Source organism: Podarcis bocagei (assembly GCF_964188305.1).
Source record: "Podarcis bocagei genome assembly, chromosome: 8".
NCBI lineage: Eukaryota > Metazoa > Chordata > Lepidosauria > Squamata > Lacertidae > Podarcis > Podarcis bocagei.
Window position 1 is genome coordinate 65,231,646 of NC_138133.1, and position 27,096 is coordinate 65,258,741.

General features: G+C 41.7%; 1 protein-coding gene and 1 long non-coding RNA gene across 2 annotated transcripts; one reads left to right on the top strand and one right to left on the bottom strand.

Moving 5' to 3' along the window:
• The first annotated feature begins 3,199 nt into the window (after positions 1-3,199).
• Positions 3,200-7,439, top strand: LOC308593125. The gene is made up of 3 exons (XR_014010751.1): positions 3,200-3,322; positions 6,814-6,901; positions 7,267-7,439. It is a non-coding gene; the product is annotated as an uncharacterized lncRNA (long non-coding RNA).
• CALB1 (calbindin 1) lies at positions 3,631-26,770 on the bottom strand. The gene is made up of 11 exons (XM_081205160.1): positions 26,573-26,770; positions 25,906-25,982; positions 20,525-20,596; positions 12,764-12,847; positions 12,601-12,657; positions 9,702-9,779; positions 8,203-8,258; positions 7,624-7,663; positions 7,459-7,512; positions 7,248-7,319; positions 3,631-6,262 (listed from the first exon to the last, which is right to left on the bottom strand). Exons 1-11 carry the CDS (start codon positions 26,652-26,654, stop codon positions 6,149-6,151), a joined length of 786 nt encoding a protein of 261 aa, XP_081061286.1. The 5' UTR covers positions 26,655-26,770; the 3' UTR covers positions 3,631-6,148.
• Between the last annotated feature and the right edge of the window lie 326 nt (positions 26,771-27,096).

Sequence of the window (27,096 nt, forward strand, 5' to 3'; positions counted from 1 at the left end):
TGGATCAATAAGGTGTGGTTTCATTTGGGGGGCTGGTTTGGTATGTGATATTAAAAAAACAAACAAACTTTGTTTAGCATGCCAGTTTAGAATGAGGCCTCGTATCTTGCCTGAGTTTTGGTTTTAGAGTTTGAAGTCAAGCAATTGCGTCAAGGAGTTCTGCATCTCAGGAGAAACTTCAGTTATTATCAGGCAACTACGTATATGAGTAGGAGAGAAACAGCACTTCATCCCACCCACCCACCCACCCACCCACCCACCCACAACTCCCTATATTTGTGGCAATATGGCAATATTGTGAGAATATGGTCATCATCTGATCTGTGACCCTGAGATGCAGTGATATCATGGAACGATTGTTGAGGTGACTGCATCAGTAATCAAATGCAGTGGTACCTCGGGTTACAGACGCTTCAGGTTACAGACACTTCAGGTTACAGACTCCGCTAACCCAGAAATAGTACCTCAGGTTAAGAACTTTGCTTCAGGATGAGAACAGAAATCATGTGACAGTGGGAGGCCCCATTAGTTAAGAACAGTTTCAGGTTAAAAACAGACCTCTAGAATGAATTAAGTTCTTAACCCGAGATACCACTGTGTTGACAAAACCACACAGCTTCTATGAAAAAAAATTTAAGGTGAATTTGACTGGGGAGAAACTCACACAAGAGCTGGAGTAGCTGCACCGTTAGAACAAGGATGTGGAACCTTTTCTAGTTGGCAGACCAGATCCTTAATCTTTCCACAAAATTTGGCAGATGGGCAGGAGCCAAACGCAACCCTCCAGGCCTCCATATCTGCCCTTCAGAAATCTTCCTGGGTCACACCCCTCACCAGTCCTGCTTTTGCACTCTTCTCGAATCATGGAATTGTAAGGGACCCTGAGGGTCATCCATTCCAGCCCTCCTGCAATGCAGGAATCCCAATACGTGTTCCCCCATCCAGTATGAAACAGTACTAGACCCTGCTTAGCTTTGCAAATATGCCTAGCAGCTTTATTGCAGAATGTATGTTTGAACTGTGACAATGCCCCTTGCTTTCCTGGAGAGAGGATATAGAGCAGGCATAGGCAAACTGCCCTCCAGATGTTTTGAGACTACAATTCCCATCATCCCTGACCACTGGCCCTGTTAGCTAGAGATGATGGGAGTTGTAGTACGAAAACATCTGGAGGGCCGAGTTTGCCTATTCCACAGGGAATATGCACCTTCAGCTGAAACGGGTTTCCCACCTCTGCCCTAGAGATTGGTAGGGATTGTTCTTCTTTGGGACCGGCTGTACTCATATGAAACTTTTTTTCTTTAGAGTTGAGGCCATTGGTCATTCCAGGATTGTCCACTCCAACAGTAGCTTCCCATAATCTCAAGCTTTTCCCAGTTCTGTTTTTCTTAAGACAGTCCTTTGAACCAAAGATGCTAAGGATTCGTTCTTGGTCTTCCGAGTCAAAAGTGGCCAGTAGGTGGAACCATAAGACAGGAAGGAAAACCTCCAGAAGTACATTTCAGGTTATGAAAACTCATAAAGGTCTTACACAACCTGTGTGATTTTCAGCCTCCCTACCTATGCAAGCTGAATTGCTGTGGGGAAATGAACCCAGTAAAACGTAGGTGGCATATTGAGCTGGCACCAGCATAATTCCATGGTACTGAAAATGTGTAGAATATTTGAAATGAGATTTTTTTAAAAAAAAAACCTCGCAGAAACACAAAACAGGCACTTAAATGTGCTGTCCAGCAGTTAGATATATGGGAGGACCACTTTGAAAAGCTAAACCTCCCTCTTAGAAAAGCAAACAGCCAGTAAGTCCCTTTGTCACCACAATGTCCATTCACTCCTATTGCCTCTAGGTTGGCAACTGGGAGATGAGGCACAATTCATACCTTGCAGCAGCCAATGTGTGCTTTAACAGGAAGGGGCAAACTTTCGATATAGTTGAGAGCTACCAAGAGGCAAGTTAAATGGAATGAAATTGACCGGAGGCAATTGACACACTGGAGTTATATGTGGCTTGCAACTACCCACCACATCAGTGTGGGTAAGTGAAACCCTATTTTCCTGGACTGGACAAAAGAAAAACAGCATTTGATGTTTCAAATGGGGGGGGGGTGTTACCACGTGGCTTTCTGAGTTCTTGTGGAATTTCTACTTTTTCGTATGAATGTAAGTTGGACTTAACTACTAAGCGTAGTGTGACTTGCATCCTTATAGTTTAACTTGTAGCCATAAAATGCAGTAAAAGAAAATGGTAAATGATCTGCCTTGGCCTGATTTACAGAGATTCACAGCATTGGCTGCTCCCATTTGATGCCGGTGGGATTTGCAGCCACGCAGCAGCTGGGGAAAATGGGGCACTTATATTTAGGTGCTTAATTATGGATTGCTGAGCAACATGTTGCTCCTCTAGAACTGATGGTTCTGATCGGCATGAATATTGATGCCGGTTGTGATTGCTGAATGTTAGATGGTAATATGTAATTTTTTAATAGCGCAGGTGACGAAAATGGAAGCGAGATTTTGCTTCACCCAATGACATCCGCATACGCAGCTTTTCAGTCTTCTTGCTGATGTTTCGTGTAATTTATCAGCCAGCAGAAAAGTTGCACCATAGGCGTATGATGGATGTTTGCTGGAAGCATTTAAGCAGAGGCTGTCAAGATACCAGGCCATCTGCGGCAGTGGGGGACCTGTGGCTCTCCAGATGTTGGTCTACTCCAAGCTTCCTCAACCTCGGCCCTCCAGATGTTTTTGGCCTACAACTCCCATGATCCCTAGCTAGCAGGACCAGTGGTCAGGGATGATGGGAATTGTAGTCACAACACATCTGGAGGGCCGAGGTTGAGGAAGCCTGGTCTACTCCCATTACGCAGCTCCAACAGCTGGGGGAACACACTGAGCTGCTTTCAGACTATTGTTTCGTTAAGCCAAATACTGTCTGCTCTGACTGGCAGGCTCTGCTGCCCAAGAATTAGAACTGTAGAGTTGGAAGGGACCCCAGGGATAATCGAGTCCAACTCTCTGCATGGCAGGAATATGCAGCTGGCCCATGCTGGGATCGAACCCACAACCTTGGCATTTTCAGCACCACACTTCAACCCAGTGAGCTAACCGCCACTGGTCAGTGCTTGAAGGACAGCAAAGAACAAATTGAAGAATGAAGCCCTTAATTTTTGTGGCAACTACTTGGGGTGATAATTCAGACCTTCCCCACCACCAACACCGTTCTGCCTTAATACAGTCACAATAAGTGTCCGCCTCTGGAGGCCTAGGCTAACTTTATAGAACATGATCCTTTAAAGGAGCCAGAGTCATCAATGAAAATAAGGTTGGTGTCTTGCACTCTTTCTTCCATGTTCAGACTTCTCGTGTTTTCTTAAGATGACATCTATTTGAAATACTTAGCTTTTTGCATAATAAGGTAGCACCCTAATAGTTTTTATATCCCAGGGAGGCAGTGGGGTCCAAAATATCCTTTTCAGAGAAAGATGGAATCCTATTTCCAATGCTTTTCATTTGGGAAAAAGTTAAGCCCAGCACTGCTCTGATCGGTCTTGCATCATACACATTCACAGCATGAGGTTTCCCCTTTTCAGTTGAGCATGAAAAGACAAATCGATGGTTTAATTGTCAATCTAAGTTTAATCATATTGCCATTCATAATCATGCCTCTAGGCAGATATTCAAATCATTGTATCTCTTTCAGAATACAGTCATATTTTACATTGCATAGAGAAGTTAGAGGTGAGTGAGAAGGTGAAGAATTAGCTCACTCGGCTTGTAGCGGAATTATCAAAATAGGCCACCGAACTTAACTAAGCCTCTTAATGTGTTAAGCCTTTTTTTCACCTAGAGACACTCCTAATTTAGTACATATTTTCAGAAATGAAACAAGGCACTTGCTCGTTGGAGGCCATTTTGTATCTTTGCGAAGTGACTTCTAGCTTTCAAAGAATCGTAGAGTCGGAAGGGACCCTGAGGATCATCTAGTCCAACCCCCCAGCAATGCTGGGATATGCAGCTGTCCCATTCAGGGATCGAACCTGCAACCTTGGTGTTATCAGCACCACGCTCTAATCAACTGAGCTATCCGGTGGTGAAAGGATAAAATCAGCACCCTTCAAATATATATATATTTATATAAATCTTTGTAAGCATTTTAAATAGAATAAATTTAGCCCTGTTCATAAGCAGCGACAACCCCATTTATGGTAATTAACACAAATATGCATGATTTCATATCCCTCTCATTTCTAGATTTCTGGAGAAATTACATAGATTTAACTGGGATGTACAGCCACCACCTCTTTAACTTTCTAAAATTGGGCCCACGTTTTAAACCAAAGAACTGAACACATTGCACACATGGGAGTTCTAGAAGTAATGCAATTTTAAATGCTCATACAATTGTTAACGTAGTCCAGAAATCTTACAGGATGCCCTTTTTCAAAACGTTCAGGGCAATAGTACTTGGATATCAGCCATTGTGTCTCCTTTTGCAGCCAATGGACATAATCCAGGAAAAAAATGAAAGTTGGTTTAAGTTTCAGAGCTGATAACTGAATGGGATGCCCATGAACAAAATTAGCTGTGCTCATATAAAGATGCATAGGATTTTCGTAACTTAGTAAGTCCTATGAATTTCAGTGGAATGGTGCCATGCATTGTTGAAATGAAAGGACTATCCCTGATTATCTCTCTCATGGAAACAAGACTGTGGCGACTGAGATTAACCTGGGCAAAATGCAAGCTTAACCGTGTTGTGGATCCTAGCTGTATAAAAGCGCAAGTTATTTCTTTATCACCTGCCAAAGTAACAGAACATAGGAAGTAGACAGACTAGACACCAGCAGTCTTAGTATATTAAATTTAATTATAGATTACACAGAATGATGTAAAAACAGCAGTTTGCTAGAATTATAATATTCTGCAAGTGGAAATAGTTTTTAGAAAATGGATTGTTATATTCTCTGACACAGCAGCAATCATTAAACGTTAAAAGTTATAAAGAGGCCGGCTTGTGGTACCTTTTCTGCCCGCCTATCCTTTGTTGTACACTTTTCTTGCCAAGCTTGCAGTTTATACAGTAAGACATCGTTGTACCTGTTAGGCTATCAAGGTAGCTTAAAGGCTTCTCATGGAGTTAAATTCCTCAGTGTCCCAAGGTACCTGTGGCCTTGGGATCCGAAGTCAGGGGGAAATGGAAAGCTGTAAGACTGATAACTCGTTGGGAATTAACGCAATTAACTACAGCGCTGCTACATTCTCTAATATCAATGCTTGTTTGCCAGGAGCCTCAGACCTCCCCCCGCCCCCCCCCCGCCCCCAGTTGAAACACTGCATCTAGCATCGTTTGCAAGGAACAGACTTGCTTTCTTGATCATTTCTTTAAAGCTTCCAGTAACTCCAATGTCAGGGCTAACCTTTTCATCAAGTATGCCACGGGACAAGTCTGAAGTGGGCATGATTGCCACTCCAGGACAGCTTATAATAAGTAGCCCTTCCACGTCTTAAGACTGGTTTTCCCTATGGCCCACTAACTTGAGCCGACAGGCAGCAGGGCAGCTCTGGAGAGGTGGATATGAGTATAAGCCACAGGTGGGGCAGCTGTAGTCCTCTAGATGTTTTCGAACTACAACTCCCATCATGCCTAGTCACGCTGGCTGGGGCTGGTGGGAGTTGCAGTCTGACAACTTTTAGTTTCCCCACCCCAGAGTTTCTCTCCACCATAGTGAGAAGAACCATTTCATTAATGGAGATCATTATTGCTGCTGCAGCCCCAAATGTCAAAGTACATAACAAGCCAAAAACAGTCTCAGTGAAATCTGAGTGTTGAAATCTCCCACTCTTCTCCGTCTTAAGAGTCATTATTATTATTATTACTTTAAACGAATCGGACTGGCCCAAACATAGACATCCTCTTTATCAACCTTGTAGTTACAAAAAACTGTACATTACAAACAGTATAGAAACAAGCTGAAAAGAATGCGCCACATATCCTGGCTAATTATCTATATGCCGTGTTAAATTTACAAGATATAAAAGAAAGTAAAGCCTACCCTCTTATAGTGCACAGTTATTGTTGTTGGGTTGTTGTTGTCATTTTTTTAAAGATATAATATATCACTAGTTAAGTGGAAGTAATCAGAGGGCTCTAATTCCCGTCAGCAGAGAGAATGAGAGCAAGTTCTGTTCGGTAAAGCTTTCCTCCGTCGGACAAGGCCATGATGTTTTTCTTGTATGTTGCAATGTGGTTAATGTCTAATTCCTGTGAGGGTTTTTTAAGAGAGAGAGAGAGAGAGAATGCTTTATAACCCAGTTCAGTTACTAACGTGGGTACACAAAGTGTTACTGCTACACGAGAAAAGACAGCAGATCCCAAGCACATGCACTTTCAGTATGGTTGAGAACAAAAATGGTTTTGAGAGTATCATCAGTGCCCACTTAATACAAAGAAAGGTATAAGATTAGTGTTTTTTCTACTCTGCCTGCAGACAAAGGTCAGAGGGATGAGAACAGTTGCTCACTGAAATGGGAAATAACTTGGGAGTAAAACTACTGCTGTTTGATAGGAGAAAGGGCTGTAACTCAGAGATAGAGCATCTGTTTTGCATCCATAAGGTCCCAGCCAGTTGTTGGTGTCTCCAGGTATGGCTGAGATCCTGGGAAGCCACGGCTAGTCAGTGTATACAAGGCTGAGCTAATGGCCTGACTCAGCAGAAAGTAGCTTCCTATGATACCATACCATCCAACCTTTGAGACCCTGGGCGAGTCATATGACCCGCGCCTCGCTCTCACCCCCCAAAACACTTTTTTCAGGGTGAGATCTTGCATGGCACTCAAAATGGCTGCCTTGATCTTGTGCGAAAAAACAGAAAGTGCATTTTTTTTCCAGAGCACATGGCAGGTACGTGAAATTAGAGTTATCTGTACACCTTCCTGTAGGACTGACATACGTCTGGATTTTCCAGGATATTACCAGGATTTCAAAGGGGGAATTGAAATGGGGGGGGGGGTCTCTGAAAGGTGGCACTTTGTCCTGAATTTTAGACAAGCTAATTGAAAAATGACGTTTTCTTGATTTCTCAATGACTTGGGGTTTTCCTGGTTTTATCTTTTTGAAATACGGCAACCCTATCTTCCTGTTATATCCAGAAACTGAAATATATTGAATTCAGAGCAACTGCCTTAACTGACTAGATGGGGAGGGCAGAGTTTAAGTGCACTTTTAATGGAAATAAAATTAGAATTACCGTTTTGTTCTTTTCACAGAGATCTTTCAGCAAAGCATCTAATTCTTGTTCATCTATGTAGCCATTCCCATCCTGAAAACAAAAGACGTGAGCAATTATAACTTTGCTTTCAGCTGCTTTCAGCTACATTGTTTTGTCTTGCAGAACACGTAAGATCAGAGATCTTTTAAAAATAGAAATGAGTTATAAATATTGTAGGTAGTCTACTTACTGAATCAAATGTATCAAAGGCTTTATTAAATTCCTTCCCACACATTTTGACACCCTAATTTTAAAAAAGAAAACAGGTATTAGAACAGTAGTGGTTTGGATCACTACTCACACATATAATTTATATTATGCGTGTTCAAACTTTTAGGAGTATCGTGTTACAAACCTGAAATTTAAGGAGAAAGTTTTCCTGTACTGGGAGTAATCTTTGGAGAAAAACACAAGCAGAAGTCAGAACAATTGCTGAGTGGTTACAGTAGGAACTTGAATTGCATATCTGGAAAATGTATAAAAGCAAACCTTTTCAAGAAACGAGAGAGGAGATGACCTTGACAGCTGACTAGGAAATGGTTTACTAAAATGAGCTGCAAAACCCCAGTACATTTTTTCATGTAAAATCCTTCTTTGTAGGCTGCTTGTCCCATTCAAACTTTTCCTTAATTTTTATTTGTTTAATTCACTTCTGGATTCTATTTTAAGGGGGGAGGAATGCAATATGCTTTGTAAACTGCTTTGATAAGCAACATACAACAAATATATATATATTCAGCACATTTTCTTTCTACAATACAGGATTCATCTTTGTAATGAAAGGGTTGAATACTGAGAAAAAGAGAGGTTTCTAGCCCAAATTTTTGCAGTTCATAGAAACTGTTTCTCAGCCACATGTGGCCATTTCCCCCTCTCGTTTCATCTGCTGATTGGTGCTCATTTCATTCCCTCACCCTCTTAGAAGAATACATACCTGGCCATTTCAGTCAGTTCCAGTTTCCCATCATTGTTTTCATCAAACATCTTGAGCTGAAAAGGGAGGGGTTGTGTGAACATTTTTTCTCTCCAATACCAGCAATAAACAACAACCAAAAACAGTTAACATCATCACCTGTATCTTAATGCCTGTTTAGTGCAAGTGAATTGGCCTCTAAGAGACAGGTGGGTATTTTTTAAAAAATGCCTTGTTTCTGTGGTCATTTTACAGTTAGGGTTCCTCAAATGTGCTTTCACCCTATGGCTGCTTTTATAACTCTCTTTATTGGGCTGGATCCAAAGTTCATTGAGTAAAGTCCTGCTCTTGGCTTCTCCCTGTGTCCCCAGAAAATCTGTTTTGAAAGGTTGACGCATCCTCCAGAAAAGCATGGAAGATGGTGGAGTGATCAACAAAAGGAAGTGGCAGGTATCTACTATCTGGGGAAGGATTGTAGCTCATTGGAGAGCCACTACCAATCATTGTAGACAATACTGAGCTAGATGGACCAATGATCTGACTTGGTATACAAACAGATTTCCTATGTTTCCCCTCCACCATTAATGGAAACCTCTGCTGCATCCAAAACCATTTGGTTCACAGAAGGGCACTTTTGGATCCAATCTATTACAGTTGTACCTCTACTTACGTATCCCTCTGGATACATAAACTTAGGGTTGCAAACACGGCAAACCTGGAAGTGTATACTTCCGGGTTTCAGCGTGTACGCATTCGCAGAAGCAGTGCCTCCGGATATGGACTTTTCAGGTTGTGGACAGACCCCCAGAACGAATTAAGATCGTATCTGGAGGGTCCACTGCATTTTGATTTGGAATAGTCCATCTTCATTGTCTTACCATTTTTTTAAAAAACAGACACCTTAAGCACATGTCAAAATATTTCATATGCAATAAAAGAAGGGACGGAGATCATAAATATCACAGTCAAACAATAATTTGCTGATTTAATAAATCTATTAAATTTGCCTCTTTTTTGGCCTTGTAATAAAACCAGCCAGACATTCACATGCACTGATTTTCCATTGCAAGAGAAGTATTGTGATTTTGCAAAAGCAATCTGCCTTAAGGCCATTATATCAAGATTTAACCAGGACACTGAATGTGTGCCAAATAGATTACTAGAACCTAGGAAGCTGCTTCATGTAAATTCAGTGTAAGGCATTGTCCAAACTCCTGAGTCTCAATCTAACAACATAACTCCTGTCTGAAGTGTATGAGAACTTGCACACACTTCGTTGAAATGAATTAAGGCTACATTGCAGCCATACCTGCTATATTCCTTCTAATTATGGTATATCTATCGGAGTCTCCTTTTGCTGCTTGGTATCTGTGAAGCCTATGCAGCAAGCTAGTTCACAATTCAAATAAGGGATGAGGAAAATACAGCAGTGAGAGAAGATCCTAGCTTCTAGAACAGATACGCCTTAATATGTAGACAGGGAGCTAAGTTCCCTGAACGAAATAGCTTCCTCCTCTTACCATGATGTCTGTATATTCTGACAGCTTTGTATCCTCAATCTGCTTGTTTGCTTTCTGCAATAGGTCTTTCAAAAAACTCTGAAAGAAAACAAACACGAGTGGTAAGTGTAAAAAAAGACAATTAAACCGAAGGAAGGCAGTAAGTTGCTTTGCTGACCTTTGAAAAAATACTGTTTTTCATCTAGGAAATGACACTTGTTTTCCCAGGAGACCAGTCAATTGTCCTAGTTCATAATGACATTTAAAATCCTTATTAAGCAAGAAGTCTAGAGAGCTGGGGAATTGCAAATGCCTATTGCCTGGAAGCATCTCTCTCTCAAGCACACACACCTGTTCTAACCTCTTATTATTATTCTTTGGAGTATTGCTACTTTTCCTATTTCAGACAAGATCTTCTTGTTCTGATAGTTGGGGGTGGAGAATCTTGCACTAAATGGAGCAGAGATTGATGGGGGGGGGGTTACAAGGCCCACGTTGCAGCACGAAGCGGATGGAACAAGTAAGCAGTGATTCCCACGAAGCCATTCCTCAAGAAAGGCTTGTCAGCGTGGATTTGCTTCACTGCCATGTTCCAGCTGCTTTCTTCTTCACAAGAGAAAAAGAGCAGCCAGTCTAATAACAGTTTTAAAACCAGGCCACTCAGTGGAGGTGGGGCAGGTAGATTTAAATCTAAAGCTTTAAGAACATTCAGTGAGGGCAGAATTTACCCATCGGACAGCTGATTTGTGCTCTTCTCGCAACTGCCCATTCGAAATTTTGCACCAGTGTTTCCCAACCTAGGGTCCTCCAGATGGTTTAGATGTCAGCTCCCAGGGACATAGACAATGGGCAGGGGTGGCTATAGCTCAAAACATCTCGAGAGTAGCTGGTTGGGGGAGTATTAAGCCCACAGTGGCATCAAGGCAGAGTAGTTTCCCAGGCCTTGAGCTGCACCAAGCAGCCTGTAGGCAAACTTGGTGGATATATGAAGCTTCCTTGGTCAAGCTTAGACTATTAGTCCAAGACTGTTGGCCTTACAGCAGCACTTCCCACATCTCAAGCCCTTAGCACTGCTTCTCAAGATCCTTTCAACTGGAGTTGCCAGGGACCTTGTACACACAGAGAGCAGGTGCTTCATAGTGAACTATAGGCCTTTGCCGCCTTCTTCTGACAACTATGCAATCCACTTTGGTTTGTATCAAAATATCCAGAAAACTCGGGGATAATCAACAGGGATTTTCCTAGACCATCAGTGAATAACTTTCCAAATATTGGGCAGCCAGCCAGCCAGCTTGTAGCTCAAGACTCTAGATCAGCCTTTCTCAACCTTGGGTCCCCAGACGTTTTTGGACTACAACTCCCATCATCCCTGGCCAATGGTCCTGCTAGCTAGAGGAATCATTTTGTCAATTTGTCATTATAGGGAAGGTAAAGGTAAAGGAACCCTGGATGGTTAAGTCCAGTCAAAGGTGACTATGGAGTTGTGGCACTCCTCTCGCTTTCAGGCTGAGGGAGCCAGCGTTTATCCACAGAGCTTTCCGGGTCATGTGGCCAGCAGGACTAAACCGCTTCTGGTGCAACGGAACACCATGACAGAAGCCAGAGTCCATGGAAACACCATTTACCTGCCCACCGGAGCGGTACCTATTTATCTACTTGCACTGGCGTGCTTTCGAACTGCTAGGTTAGGCAGGAGCTGGGACAGCAACAGGAGCTCACCCTGTTGTGCGGATTCAAACCGCTGACCTTCTGATCCACAAGCCCAAGAGGCTCAGTGGTTTAGACCACAATGCTACCTGCATCCCTAATTTGTCATATGACATGATTAAGTGATTTCCCTATGCATAGAAACTAGCCAGGCAGAGAGAAGGCTAGCACAGTGTTTAGCTTTCTAGTTAGCTACTACCCATCCACCTCTGCAGTGGTGACTACTCAATCATATAATCCCCATCTGTGATCTGCAGTGGGATAGTCATGAACAGTTAATGATGATGATGATGATGATACCAGCAGGGCCATCTTAAGCATATCTGGAGCAGTGGTGCAGAGATCCCTCTGGCGCTCCACCCCCCCCCCCATTTCCCAGAGTTGTCGACCTTTTCCCAAGCCTCTGCGGGGATCACTCTCCTCCCACAGAGGCTTGGGAGGCAAGCTGCCCACCCACCAGCCATATGGTTGACGGGGCACAGCTGGCAGGCGTGCAGGAGGGAAAGGGGAGGCTGCCAGCAATGCCACGCAGCTCCCCCACTCACTGGGGCACCCCTGAGAGGCCGGTGCCCTGGTGCAATGCGCCAGTAAACCCAATGGGAAAGATGGCTCTGGATACCAGGAGGAAGGGAGTAAATTGACAAAAACGCCAATGCTTTAAAAAAATGATACAGAGGTATGTGAGTTATTGTTTTGCAACACTGAAGATTCCATTCACGGTTTTGTATCACTGGAATGGGAAGAGCACAGTATTAAGACTGCATTGGGTTGTGTAGCCCTCTAATTTGAATAGCTTCGACCCAAAATGCCTTGGATACAGTTTCTTCCAAGGCATCTTTCAGATCCTCTGAAAGTGCCTCTAATTAATGACACCAGCCATACATCACGTTACAACAGCAAAGATACAAAAAGATGCATGCCTTGTGGGTCCCCACCACTATCGCCACAATAAGGGAACTTAAACTCTCTGCAGAACTGCCCGGACCCTGAACACCTTAAGAAACACTGCAAGACAACCAGGGTCGTTTTGAGGGGCTCAACAGTTAAGTCAGGAAAGGGCTTAAAAAAAACCACACCAAATTTCTTTAATATATTGTATGTTTTGCTATGTCTTTCTGTTCTTGCAATTTATTCTGCTACCACCCCTGGAAAAAAACCTTTGGAGTAGGGGCAGGAAATGCATGTTAATAAATAAACATAGATAGCTTCTTACCTTAAGTTCTTCAGCATCAATATAGCCACTATGGTCACTATCATATTTTCTCCATGTCTGGAATTGAGAAGTTAGCCATTAAAACTAAATCAAGCACAACCAAAAACATTTCTTTCAACCTGGCAATTTAATTTTGCAAAATGCAAAAATGTATATAGATTACCTGCATGAAGTCTTCACTTGATTTCAGCTGCTGGCACCTAAAGAATAAGAGGAAGTTTTCTTCTGTTGGTAATATCTGAGCAAGCTGTAAAAGATTTAAGACTGAATTAAATCAATTGTTCATCAAATAAATGTAATACACACTAAGGCTTTAGGAGAGAGAAAATGTTTTAAAAATTCAAATAACTTGCATATTTATCAATGGTCTGTAAATACCAAGTACAATCCACCAGGATTTTCTGTGCATACCACACTGAAACAAACTGTTGCACGATAAACTGAAACTTTGAAATATTCTATGTAATTATGCTGCCAAAGGAAGGAAGCAGAAGTTCAGTCTATAATATTTGCAGACAGAGTCTTCAGTGGAAGATGCTCTTCTATTCCACTTTTGGCTCCAAGCTGCTGAAGAACTTTAAAACTGCTGCATGTTTTCCTTGAATAAACCTGAATTTTGTCACAATATTCTTTCCCCCCCCCAAATAATGTAAAAGTATATGAAGAATATATCTAGTCCAACATTTTGCTCCCCCCAGTGATTAGCCAAATATCTAGGAGAAACCCACAAGCAGGACATGAATGCAATAGGCCCCTTCTGCTGTTGACCCCCTGTAACTTCTGTTCAGAGCTATATAATTTTCATGACTGAAAAGGCATAAAAATATAGTTTGCATTGAATTATGCAGGGGCGGGGATGGTGTTTGATGGACAATCAAAAGCAAGGCCAGCCCAATGCATTTTTGCATTTGAGGAGAACGGCAAAATGGTGCCTCCCTCTCTCCTCCAGAGAAGAAGGGGCGAATGAAGATCTCTATCAGGAAAAAGTGGGGGGTAAATAAATATCTACATTGGGATCTGTTGCCCCATGGATCCTGCTGCCTTAGGCAGTTGCCTTGCCTCAGGAGTGGGCCAGCCCTGATCAAAAACTTTCTTTTGAAATGGTCTAATGGTTTCAACCAGCTTCAGATATCCGTATCAAAGTGATATTTGGGGGAATCTTTACTGCATTCCAAGAATCCCTTTAAATTACAGTTTTTGATGGGACACAGATATGGAGGAAAAGGAAGTGCCCTGTAGTTCTTCCACTGCACCACTGTCTCATAAACTTAATACAGTGGTGCCCCGCAAGACGAATGCCTCGCAAGACGAAAGGGTTTTGCGGTTTTTGAGCTGCTTCGCAAGACAAATTTCCCTATGGGCTTGCTTCACAAGACGGAAACGTCTTGCATTTTTTGCAAGTTTGTTTCCTTTTTCTTAACACCGTTAATACAGTTGCGACTTGACTTTGAGGAGCAACTCATAGAACGCGGTGTGGTAGCCTTTTTTGAGGTTTTTGGTGATTTTTGAAGCTTTTCCAAAACTTTTCCGACACCGTGCTTCGCAAGACGAAAAATTAGCTAGACGAAAAAACTCACGGAACGAATTAATTTCGTCTTGCGAGGCACCACTGTATTCACATTTCACATCCAGCAAACTATTCCTAAATCGAGAGCTCCTTTCTGCATCACCAGAACTGCAGCATGTGAATATTCTATTTCAGACAGGATGGACATGAAAGGGAACAGGAAGTACAAGGTTGCTGCACTTCCTGTTCCTCCCTTCCTCCCATCAGTGCCATGTCCAAAACTGTCCTGCAGTGACTTCTGAGATTTGGACTTAAAATTATGTCACTTTTGACCTTCTCCCTTGTCCCAACCCCAAGTTCAGTTCCTTGCTTATTGCCTTTACCTGAGCTTCATGGCTGCAGTACACTGGGACCTTAGTTGTCCCCAGCTCCCGTCTCCTAATCCACAGGCTCTTGCTTTAACACATTTAGATGAGCTAGAAATAGAATGCCTTTGTCTGGAGGGTTGTCTTTGCAAAGGGTTTCTTATAAGCACAGTTCTCAAAGCATAACCTCAATATCCTCATGCTTTCTTAAGTATTTCAGAAAAGAACTGTTCAAGTTGCCCAGACCAATGGGAAACGCTGAAAGCCAAGTACTGAATTGCAATGTTTGGTATTTAGATTTTTATTTATTTTTTTTAAAAAAGTAAACTCAAAGTTTTATTTCACATAAAGGAATACTTGAAATGGATGCATGAAGTTTGAGAGAACTAAACACTCAGGCAAACGAACATTCTGGCAGCTGACAAGCTTCTAATGCCACACGGGAATTCAAAATATTTAATTTTCTGCTTCAAATTAGACTGGTGAACCAATGTTTTAGTAAAATCAATGCATAAGCTGACTCGAGATACTTCCACATCAATATGTCACTTTATCTAATGATTATCCTTCAAATATATTGATATATATAAAGAACATTTTCAGTGGTTGATATCAAGGCCCAACTTTCTATCTGTATTTTTAAAGAATGCTGCTTGGCAATGAGATGGCAATCTTTTTTTCCACCTTTTCTTGAGGCGGTGGTGGGGAAATTGACAAAAAAAAATTAAAATACAAAAATAACAAAGTGCGCGCGCACACACACAAAAAAACCCCAAACCAATAAAAACAGAAATGCTAAAAGTGCTCATCCACCATCATAGAGAAGTATCCTTCCCCACCCTACTAAAAGGCGAGCACCAAAACAGGCCGTAAAAAATCTCATAAAACAATCTTAAAAACCTGAGAGTAGAGGAAATGTCTTTGGCCTGGTGATTAAAAGTTGACATTGTTGGTGCTGGTTGAACTTCCGCAGGGAGAGCATTTCACAATTGGAGAGACGCCGCTGAAAAGACCTGTTTTCTCTTTCTATTCATTTAACGAGAACAGAGGAAGCCCCACCAAAGCTATCAGAGCTTGGCATCACTGGGCACCTGCTGAGCCCCTCACCCAGTAGGGATGGGGAATCTGTGGACCTTCCAACGTTTCTGAATTCCAGTTCTACTTCAATCCCAGCTAGCATGGCCAATGACCAAGGAAGATGGGCGCCTGTCACATTCCCCATCCCTGAAGTCGGCTGCCCTGCTGCCAGCCCATGGAGTCTCTTGGCCCTGCTGCTGCTCCACCTTGTGATTTCTTCATGTTCACCTGCTCTCTCTGAATGAGCAAATAGTGAAAGGAGTGAGGAGAAGGAGCAGCAACCTCTGCACACATGGTTCTCTCTCTCTGGGAGGTGGCCCCCATTGGGCCCCCATGGAGAAGCAAGCAAATAGCCAGTGGCAACACAGGAAAGGAGGAGGGCGGCTCCCTGAAGCAAAGGTCCCACGAAACCTGGAACTAGCACAGTAGCACAAGACAACATCCAAATGCACCCACCCCTCACAGTTCTGGACGTTTAAATTCAGGTGTGGGGAACCTTTCGCCATCCAGATATTACTGAACTCCAACTCCCACCAGCCCAAGCGGGGATGAAGGGAGCTGTGGTTCAGCATTTTTGGGTGGCTAAAGGTTCCCCACACCTGTTTTAAAGAAATGAATGTTCCTTTGGTTTACTTATTCAATATTGTTTCTGAAATAGATGGAGAGACAGACATCTTGCAAAGTTTATTAGGGCTTCTGTGCTACTGCAAGTGACCCCAGTCCAAACAGTCCACTGCTGTGTATGTGTTCTTGCACAGAAGCTGCACAGAGTTCGGTAATATATAAATATAGATGACAAACCATGCTAATTAAGTCATCTGTCTTTACATCCCTCTCAGCCTGCAACAGTGAAAATGCAGCAACTGCAGCAATTTTGCCATCAGTAAGGAAGCAGCTTTATAAATCGGTATGGATATGACTTTTAAAAATTGCTCTTTATACAGTCTTTCTTGGAATTCTGCTTGAGAAAGATGGATCCAGCAGCCAAGATTACTTTTAAGAAACAGTCTCTACCTTTTAATTGAGATTACAGGATTCTGCTGCTGCCCATCTCCGTTTACCAAGCTGCAGTGCAAAACTCCAGCTAAAATATTATAGCAATAGTTCAGAGAATCTGCCTTGGTATAACCGGAAATAAACTGCTGCCAAGGCAGTCTTGTGTATCTCTTACTTTCAGCATTTTAATTTGTCTCTCTGAATGTTTCAAAGATTGGAATGAGTCCTTGTGGGAAGTTTTGGTAGAGGCAAAACGCTGGAGTGGATTATATAATCCAGAATGGATTCATCATGGCTCAGATCTCAGTGTGACAGGAAGTTAATAACGCTTTGTACAGCCTGAGTCTTCTGAGTAACAACAACACCCCTTTGCTACTCTGGATACAAGCTGGCCAGGTCCTCTCAAGACAGTGTGTTGCCCAAGTCAAATACAGGAAAATGCCACACTCATGTACATCCATGCACATCCAATGTACAGAAGATGTACATTTGAATCTTATTTGTACATCACCAATGGCACAGCATCCTACATTGCACCAGAGAGCAGCAGGCTAGCACAGAATTACACTCCCAGCTCTGTCCGCTCATCACTCCTTAGCACCAGCTGCCTCACTCTGTCTAATGGTAGGGCTGGCACTGAGACTGGCCCAAATGGCACTGGGGAAGATAGGGAACCAAATGGAACCACAGTATGCCTTCAAAGTCTCCAAAACACCACCAATATATTGTTGCCTGTTGTGCCGCCGGGTATTGTATTCTCAGTTACTGTGCTATTACTCCAAAGTTCCAAAACCGGTTGAGTCCTGGATCTGCTAAGGAAATAGCTGCATCCCAGCCTAGATTCAAACTGGTGACTAGTAAGAAAAGATGGAGGGAACGACAGAATTAAGATTCTAATGCAGAGAACTGGGCCAATCAATTACTGGGCGTGGATCATAGCACGTAATTCACATGGAGGAGGTTTCTGGTTCAATCCTCATTACATAGGAACCTAGTAAGCTGCCTCATACCAAATCAGGCCATTGGCCCATTTAGCACAATATTGTCTATGCTGATTGCCAGCAGCTTTCCAGAGTTTCAGGCAGGATTCTTTCCCAGCCCTACTGGATATGCCAGGGATTGAATGCAATGCAAAACTGGTATTCTATTGCAAAACAGGTATTTCTGCATGCAAAACAGGTATTCTACTGAGCTACAGGGTATACTGAGCTACAGTATACCCAGTCTAGAGGATTCTGTATTTTGGCCACTGGAAAGGCATCTGAGAACTGGAGAGATGCTGCCACCCAGAATATTACGCTAGATGGATAAACAGAACTGGTTTAAAACAAAAACAACAACCCAACTTCCTATATTATGGAAGGGTACACTTGGTAGAACAGTTCTTCCACCAACACATGTATTACAGATCAACAAATTATCACTCATTTCTGCAGTCCCAGAAAAAATCAGAACACTGATTATTAGCACCTTATGACCCACACCAAGTCATACGCAATCAACTAGCCACATGGCAGCCTAGTAGGGAATCAGCCAATCTCATGGCTTTGCCATTTGGCTGTATCTGAAAAATGACAGGGTTTCCAAGCACCACATAGGTACCATGGATGACTAATGGGCTACGAATTATACAGGTCTGCCTTTAGGAGTGAAAGTGCTGTGAAAAAATGTTATTTCTAGAGAGGAATTTATTCTGTTCTGTAGTGAAACAGGTTTTAAAAAAATACTTCTTATGTGGATTACTAAATGAACCTCTAGTTTGCATTCTGTTCTGTCGTGAAATGATTAGATAGATAAATAGTGTTTGTGTACACCCTTTTAAAAAGCAAAGCAAAGCAAAACAAAACAAAACAAGGGAACATTACATCCCTTCCTCCTACCACCCAGCCACCTTTCCCTAGTAGAAAAAAGCTATTGAATCATTCAAACATGGAATGATTGCAGGTTGAGAATGTGAAAGGATGGGCTTTTGAAACCCCATCTCGGTGCAGGCAGTGACTTGAACAAATAAGCTGGAGTGCTGGGAGGGGGAGCCTTTTAGAAGAACAAGTGGCTTGTCAAATTCTACACATTAGCCCGAGGGCAATGGATAAAAGCTCAGGGAAGAACCTCACTAATGCAGGCTCCTGAAGATGCTCCCAGAATTTCCTTTAACTTGAGCAGCAGCAGTGCTCAAAATGTCTTAAACTATTCAGCTTGCCTTTTAACAAGCTTAAATATTGTCTCACAAGAAAACATATTTTGGAAACCGAAGGTATCTTGGGCCACCTTGGAGGAGGAGAAAAATCACAGAAAGCAAGGGGTGAGCTAGCCTGCATTCTTAAATGCTCCTTTAAATTAAAACAAAACAAAGCAAACTGCAACCCACACCCTCCTAAAACTGCATTTAGGTGATTTATGCTAGGAAATAAATTATGCCAGTCTCATTTTCTATTTACTAATCAAGAATGATGGTTGTACTAAAGATTATATAATTCTACATCATTATCTTTTCTCAGAGGTAAGTCCCACTGAGGTAAGTCCCAGTGAGTTCAATTGGTTTTACTCCTAAAGAAGTGATTCTTAATGCTATTTACTGCTTTTATCCTGCTGTATGGTTTTCTTTAAATTAACCTTCTTCTGACATTGTTTTTAGTAGTTCTGATGGGGTTGTTCTTGTTGCCTGAAGATTCATTGCCTCCGTCTTTCATAGGATCTCTTCCCTTTGACTCTCCAGTTCCCTTCATCCTTTTTCAAAGGATGAGGCTTTGCAACTAGAGCTGTCTTTTTAAATATCTGTACCATAAGCTATTGAATCTGCCGTGAACTTTTGGATTCATAATTCACTGCTGAATCAATAAAAACAAATACATCACTCTATGAATGTATTTATAGGACTTTACATGCACAACTCTTGTGAAGTTTCATTCTATGCATGTCTACTTGGACAAAAGTCCACATTTATTTACAGTCTACATCTTAGTTCTCAATGAATGGCTATTATAATATTCAGATTTATATCAGCAATCAGATACTTGGTCCCTATTAACCTTTCTTACTGACAGCAATGGCTATTGAGAGCATTCACAAGTGAGATAATCACATCGTTCGAGAATCAACCTGGTATGGTTTTACCAGTGTCCAGTGATAAGTTATTGCAGCAAAATTAAAAACAAGAACTCTCATTCCTGCCTATTATCACAATGACTGACATCTTTCTCGAGTGAACATTGTATTTTTACAGTTATTTTAAGCAACAGGAGCAAATTTCAAGATGGAGCTAAGCTGGTTTGCAAAGTAACATCTACTGTTTTCTATGCTTCAGTTTCAACGAACGTTTAAAAAGGGCATTATATAACCAGTCAATGGCTGAAGCTGCTATACAAAACCATATCCAACACACTGGGCATGATTTAGCCATACCTAAGCATGTTTAGGCCTCACTGAGCAATATGCAGCAAACTCCAAAAATGAAACAATATCATTCTTCATATTGTTGTTGACTCAAATTAAGTCCATACCAGAAAGGTTTTTGCTGTGAGGTTTCATTGAAAAGCAGTTTTAGAAAATGTCAGCCTAAACAAGATACTATTCAAGCAACTAAACATTTTTGGCAATTTGAATTTCTTAAAAAGAGACTCTGCTTTGATATTTCTAACCTGTTTTCTGTGATGATTTTGTTTATGCTTGATTTTGCATTTATTTTGTTGTTGTTGTTGTTATGCAAAACAGTCTCAAGATTAAATGCCATCAAGAACTGAGTTGTTGTTGTTTACATGGATAACTTCAGAATGAAAACACTGAAATGTTTTCGTAATAAAATGATGATAAGTTCATAAATTTCATAATAAAAGATAATAAAATGAAGAAAACCATTTTCCAAGAAACATCAAAAGCAAATACTACAAATATTTGCAGACAGGCTTATATCACTGCAGAGCTATGACCAACATGAATAAACAAATTCATTAAATGGCAGTAAGTAAACCAGTTAGCTTACCTCTACAATTCCTATCTTTCCATCAGAACTTGAAAACTGGTCCACAAATTTTTTCATTTCTGGGGTCAGGTCCTATAAATGTGCAATACAATGATTATTACTTAAAAGAAAGACACAATCCATTGCAGGAATACCTCCTGCACAATTTCCACAGAAATGAATGGTGCTAAAGGAGCTTCCCAGTAGGTTGTACCCTATGCAGTTTCTTAAAACTAAGGAGTCATATAATTAATTACGAACGTATCCTGCTGGTTCTGCCACGTCTAGTAATATCCTGAGCCTAAAACCACGTGCCTTAAGGGCTTTAACTGCTCCAAAATTAAACACTAAGCTGCAGAATTTCTTCTTTCAGATTTTCCAGAATGTTGTTAAATATAAAGTTATACACAGTGGCATATAATTTTTTTTTATATCCAGCAATGAATGCAAAACATTGACTATTGTGCTTTCCCACCATTTAAAGTCTCCCCCCCCCCCTTCTTGGTGATATTTGCATCGCTTTGCAAAAAGGTGTGAAAAACGGGCCACAGCCATGTTGCTGAGGCAACCAGGTGAGCACTCCTTCAGTCCTTCCTACTTGACTAGTTGGGACAGGATATGGATCGACATGTGCATTTGGATTCATATCCAAATGAATATTCCATTGGAAATGATGCAGTCAGTATGGGATACATCCTCACCTAAATATGCATCTCTATCATTCATTCTTTCCCAGATGGGCAATGGGGACAGAGTCCCTCTTCCTTCCCCATTGAGAGTGTGGGCAGTGGGAGGGTTCCATTTGCACTCAGTGATATTGTCACACAGTAAAATCTGATTGGCTACATAGCCCCATGATGCCACCATGTTCTTGACAGTATCTCCAAGACGAGAATCATGCAATGAAGATGACTTTTCCAGTAAAAACAAAAATCAGCACTAGCTGACAAAGAACACAAAGGACACAAACAGGCTGGAGGAAATGTGCAAAAGAGGAAAAGGTAGAGGTTTTCCACTCACAATTTCACTTGCCTTACAACAGCTGTTTCGTTACAAAAATTCAACCTCACAAAAATTCAGCCCAATTTAAAAATGCAATTGCCCTCTCTCGCTACACACTGCTAACACAGAGATGATTAAAACTATTTCCAAGCAAGTAAATATATAAAAGCTATTAATTTTCTAGAGCAACTCATAAAACAACATCAGTATAATTCATTTTATGTTACGGTGAACGTCCAAAATTTGTCCTGGTTTTACATTCATGCATGAATTCTGACCATCTCAGACAAATTTAATAAATGTATGTGGGATGCCATTTTATGAACATATAGCAGTGAATGTTGACAATCACATTGAACTGACTGTCAACTCTGACAGATGTATCTCTGAGTCTTTTGATGTTTATGAAATTTGTCTGGGCTTGTCCACATTCACTTGTCACTGTTAACATTGATCAAATTGTGGACACTCACAGTAGCATACACTGTCTCTCATCATCACTACAAATTTCATTCAAAAGGAGTTTGTTCATAATAACCATTGGTGTTTTCTTCAGTTTAATAAACAAAAACCTCCCTTCCACAGTTCCACTACCTGGCTATGAGATGAATCACCATATCTAAGACGAATCACAAAAATGAGACAGTGGTTCATCATCAGCTGAGTGTCAATGTCTGTATAGTCTGAGCCTGTGTATGGACTCAAAAGTGAGTCCCACTAAATTCACAGGGACCTCTTCCCAAGCAACTGTGCGTGAGACTGCAGCCTTTGGACGCAGAGCCAAGGATGCTTTTTTTGGAAGTCAGTCCCACTGAAATCAGGGGCGCTTCCTCTTGAGAAACTTGCATAGGACCAGGCTGCTAGATGCCCTGCACCGCTGAATTCACTTCCATTTTCCTACCAGAAATCCACACTAGTTATTTCAAATGTGCAGTGAAAACAAATAAAGCTGTATTCTCAAAGATACTGAAGTGAAAAAGATTGCTACTGGCAGGTATAAAATTAGCACAACTATGGAAGGCATCTACAGGCGCCGCTGAAATATTTTCTTAGATCTTATTCGCCATGAATAATAGATCCCTGAACAATGCACACTTCGCTATGGTCTATTTCCCAATGCTGTGGTGAGCAGTTTGAGTTTTTAATGTGTGTGTCCCACCCCCATAAGAAAGGTATGTTTGTATCCTTGCATGCATTGTACTGAAATTCAAGCAAGTACAGCAAGGTGGGTAACTCAGCAAGGGGACCTCTTTGTATTATTTGGGAGGAATGGAGTGTTCCACATGGAGTTCAGGCACCTATACTGCAGAGGCATTAAAGCCCAGAAAGGCCATTGGGTCAGCTCCAACATCTCCATCTCCTCCCTGATGTCCACATAGTGAGGCCAAACGTCTGAAGGAAAGATTCTTCATGTGTACATTTGAACATGCTTGGAATCACCTCCCAGATCAGGGACTCTAAGCAATCAGAACCACGATTTCAGGGAGGATTCTAAGGGAGTTCAGTTGAATGCATGAAGATCCCTTCCTTCAGGCCTTCCTGTTCAATGTTGAGAGGTTAAAGAGGAGCCCCTAAGGAGCTGCCACCCCAATACTCCATGCTTTATTCCTCCATACATTCTTTGAATGCCCAAGCAGGGCTTAAGAGAAACATAATGATTATATTATATCCAAGCTACAACTAGTTAATGATTAAGCATCAAGTTGTTACTAAGCAGCTGTGTTCACACTTCATTGTACTGGGCACTTGTCAGTCAGGCATAAAGCACAACTGAAAGCAGATCTTAAGACAAATCTTCCCCAGAAGTCTTTGGGAATTGTTTCTGGGCAGCAAGATGATGCACAAAGCAATCCATTTTCAGAATTTATTGATGAGGTAAATTTGAAGCATGGAAGATTAACTATATAGATTTTTGGAGCTTCTGAAACATCTTCCTTTACTATGCATACAGTCCAGTCCTATGACTGTTATAAATACTTAAGACTCACCAAACTCTGTGAGACTTACTCACAAGCAATCATACATAGGATTGTAGAAGCCTTATTTTCTTTAATTTATTAGGGGTTAAGAATTGCAGAAGGAAAGAAGTTCTCCACAGGGCGGGGAGGGGGCAACTTTGGCAGACCTACAGAATATACGCTGCATATCCTACAGGGGAGTATTCATTTTCACCCATTAATCCTACCCACCAAGTCTATGCCAAAACATAATTAAGACAAATATATTACAAGTCATAAATATTGGGAGGAAAGAGAATTAAGCAGTCTTTTTTAAACAACAAAAAACCAAAAAAAAAAACAACTGGAAATATAGACAAGATATGCAAGGTGAATGAGATTTAAATTTAAGTTGTAAAACTGCATTAAGTACTGTTGTTAAGGGAAAGGAGCAAGAGCTTTCTGAAATGCAAGCAAAATTGAAGTTTTTGTTGTGTGTGTACGAAAATAATGGTAAAACCACAAAAATTGCTTAGAACATACATTAATTTTGCCACACACCGCTTTTGAGAAAGGACACAAAACTCAAAAGCTGTTTGAAATAGTATCTAGTGGAACAAGTTGTGTGAACTAAAGAAATATCTGCAAAACAAGCCTTTCAAATCCAAGAATCAGCTTAGATTTGAAACCACTGATAGTCTGACATGCATTAGTCCAGGAAAAGAGAAAAGCTTCAAGGATCAAGAAGCTAAGAATGATCCAATGAGAGAACTGAACTTTTGGTGCTGTTCTTTTCAGAAAATTCCAGAAATAGTCTTGTCCAGAAGCAATGTCAATGGGAAACTGAACAAGAACACCTGAGCACTTTCAAAGCAGGCATAAAATGGTACATATAACACTGTGGGTGGCACACAAGAAAGTGCCTACAGAGATTTTATATATCACTTTGAGAGAACTTGAATTTGTTAATAGGAGTCTGACACCATTTTCAAACCTGGGGGGAAATGGGACGAATGCCTTATAAAAAATGCAATCTTTTCAGCTGAATGAAGAACTTATTAAACAGAGAGTAGATTTAATAGTGATTGCTTCAAAAAATAAATTATGAATCTATTTTTCTCTTATGGAGATGTAGACAATGACTCATATTGCAAAGCCAAAAGTGAAAACAGTGCAGAAACCTCAAAAATAAAAAAGTATATGATAGGAACCAGCCATCACTTCATTTGAAAAGTAATTGAAGTTATTACAAATCCATTTTTGCATCACATCTTCAAGTCCTTGATAGTAATCATAAATATGTATTTTATAACGCTTGATTACAATTTTTGTAGGCAGCCTCAACTGTACACACATAAATTGTAAACTTGTAGATAGACTCAAACTTTCACTTATGCAGTCAACTCGCAATCATTAAAGGACAGCTCAAATGTATTTTAATGTTGGAATAATCTTACAGGAACTGTGTAAATATTTTACAAATACACATCCTTGGTAATATACAACATCAGTCAAATCTGAAGTACACTGATCAGTTGAATTCAATGATCTTAAATTCATTGATTTCAGTCAGTCTATTCCAAGTGTGACTTGGTCAGATTTCACTGGATAACTTCAGCTTTATTTCAAGGGACACTGACTATCTTTCAGAGCTGAGCTCTCTTAATTGGATTTTCATTGTATTTGGCACATAATCTTAAGCCTGACTCTCAATACTTCATTTTTCTTTCTTCTCTGAATGATATATTCATTAACTAGCAAGCCTATTTTCCCATTTCCTTTTCCGATAAGAGATAGTTTCTTATTTCAAACAGGGATAGCAGTTAATATGTTTTGCATTATTTTAAAATTTTTTGCTTAAAATTCCCAAACATCTCCTACCTTTAACGCCAAATAACATGTCAATGATTACCATTTTAATCCCCCCCATTTTCCCCAGTAAACATGTTCATCACCTACAACAGTCAGATAGCCCTGTTTTGGGCTAATATTCCACTATCCTAAAAGCAAACTATTATCTAATATCTAGTTAGTTCTACTTACAACTAATCTGCAGATCTGTTTATTGGCCACCAAGGGGCAGAAATGTATTTCAGCCAACATATTAACAATGCATCCAGCTAATTTTGAATTTCTTCTTAACCACTGGGGTGGGAAAAACTGAGGAAGTAACAGAACAATCGTTTCTTTGCACATTTTTGTACATCACTTTAAGAACTCCAGTATCACCTGGTTTGCTCTTATAAAAGGATCCAAGAAACTTTCTTATCTAGTTTCCATCTCCCCCAGATTTCCCAAAGTCACATTTCCTTTGATAATCGCTAGGTCATATTCACCTGCACTTTACACCAGAGGTATGCACCCAGAAGGGGTGCCGCCTCGTTGCTGGAGTTCACCTGAGGATAGTTCCTCTACTTTAATGAAGATGAGATAAAGCAACGGGAGGAAAAAATCTAAACCTACCAAGCCCGCTTTCTTTCGCGCCTGCTGCAATTCCTGGATAAAACACTGCAGCTCCTTTCCATCCATGTACCCATTGCCTGCAACACAAAGAAAAGGGAGAGCATCGCTCGTTACAGCTGCGGAGGTTTAGCTCACTCTCCCTTACCAGCTGGAAAAGGGGGGGAGGGGGGCATTTGCGCGTTGAAAAACAGCGGTGCCTTTCAACGTGTTTACAGAACTTTCATCTCTCTCTGTCCCCAAGAAAAGCAACATCGCCAGGTAACTTCTAAGGCTATGCATTCTTTATTGAGTGGGTGCGCTTGAACTTTTGAGGTGCCTCCAGAGAGGAAAACGAGGAACCCTGCTCCCAAGAGGCCGCTCCCAAGGCACCCAGAGACAGATAGACAGACAGAGAAAGGGAGGGAGACAGAGAGAGAGAGACGAACGGTGCAGTTAAGTCTTCGCAAACGCTTCCCGGTCGTTGCAGCTCGCAGGCAAAAGTTCTGGCACGCGCGCGGGGCAAAGTTTTCCTGCGCGCGGCAGAGGAGTGGCGAGGAAAGTCCTCTTCCCCTCGGGGGCCTCTGTGTCCCCTGCCCAGCTGAGCCCTCGGAACCCCTCTCCACCCGCTCTTGGGTGCCAAGGTGGGACAGGTTGAGAAGAAGGGGTGGGGTGGGGGGGTTGTAGTCACCATCAGCGTCGTAATGACGCCAGATCTCGAAAAACTGGCTTGCTGAGATCTCCACGCCTTGTAGGTAAGTCTCCGCGGCCATGGCGTGCACCTTTGGGTGGAGGAAGGAGAAAAGGCGGCGACTGGTGGTGGCGGTGCTGCTGCAGCTGCTGGAGATGTCGCTGTCCGCGGTGCTGACTCTCCGCCCGGGCTAGTCACTCCTGGGCGATCTCCGCTGAGCGCGCTCTATTTATCCAGTGCTCCACTCGCCGAGCCACGCCTCCGGAGCGCTCCCTCCCCCTTGCTATCTCCTCGCATTGTTCCACCTCGGTTGCTCTTCCCCGTTCACAAAAGGAGAGGAGGCAGCCTGCCCCTCCCCCCCCCACCACTAGGGACCCAAAAGTGTTAATAATTACACCGGTGACATCATGGAGGTGTTGGGTGGAAAGTGATAAGGATGGCCCAATTCAGTTTTTCCCTTCCTCTTTGCTTACCAGTTCTGGTTTAGGTCAAAGGTCCAGCTAGACTAGAGTAGCCAATGCAGT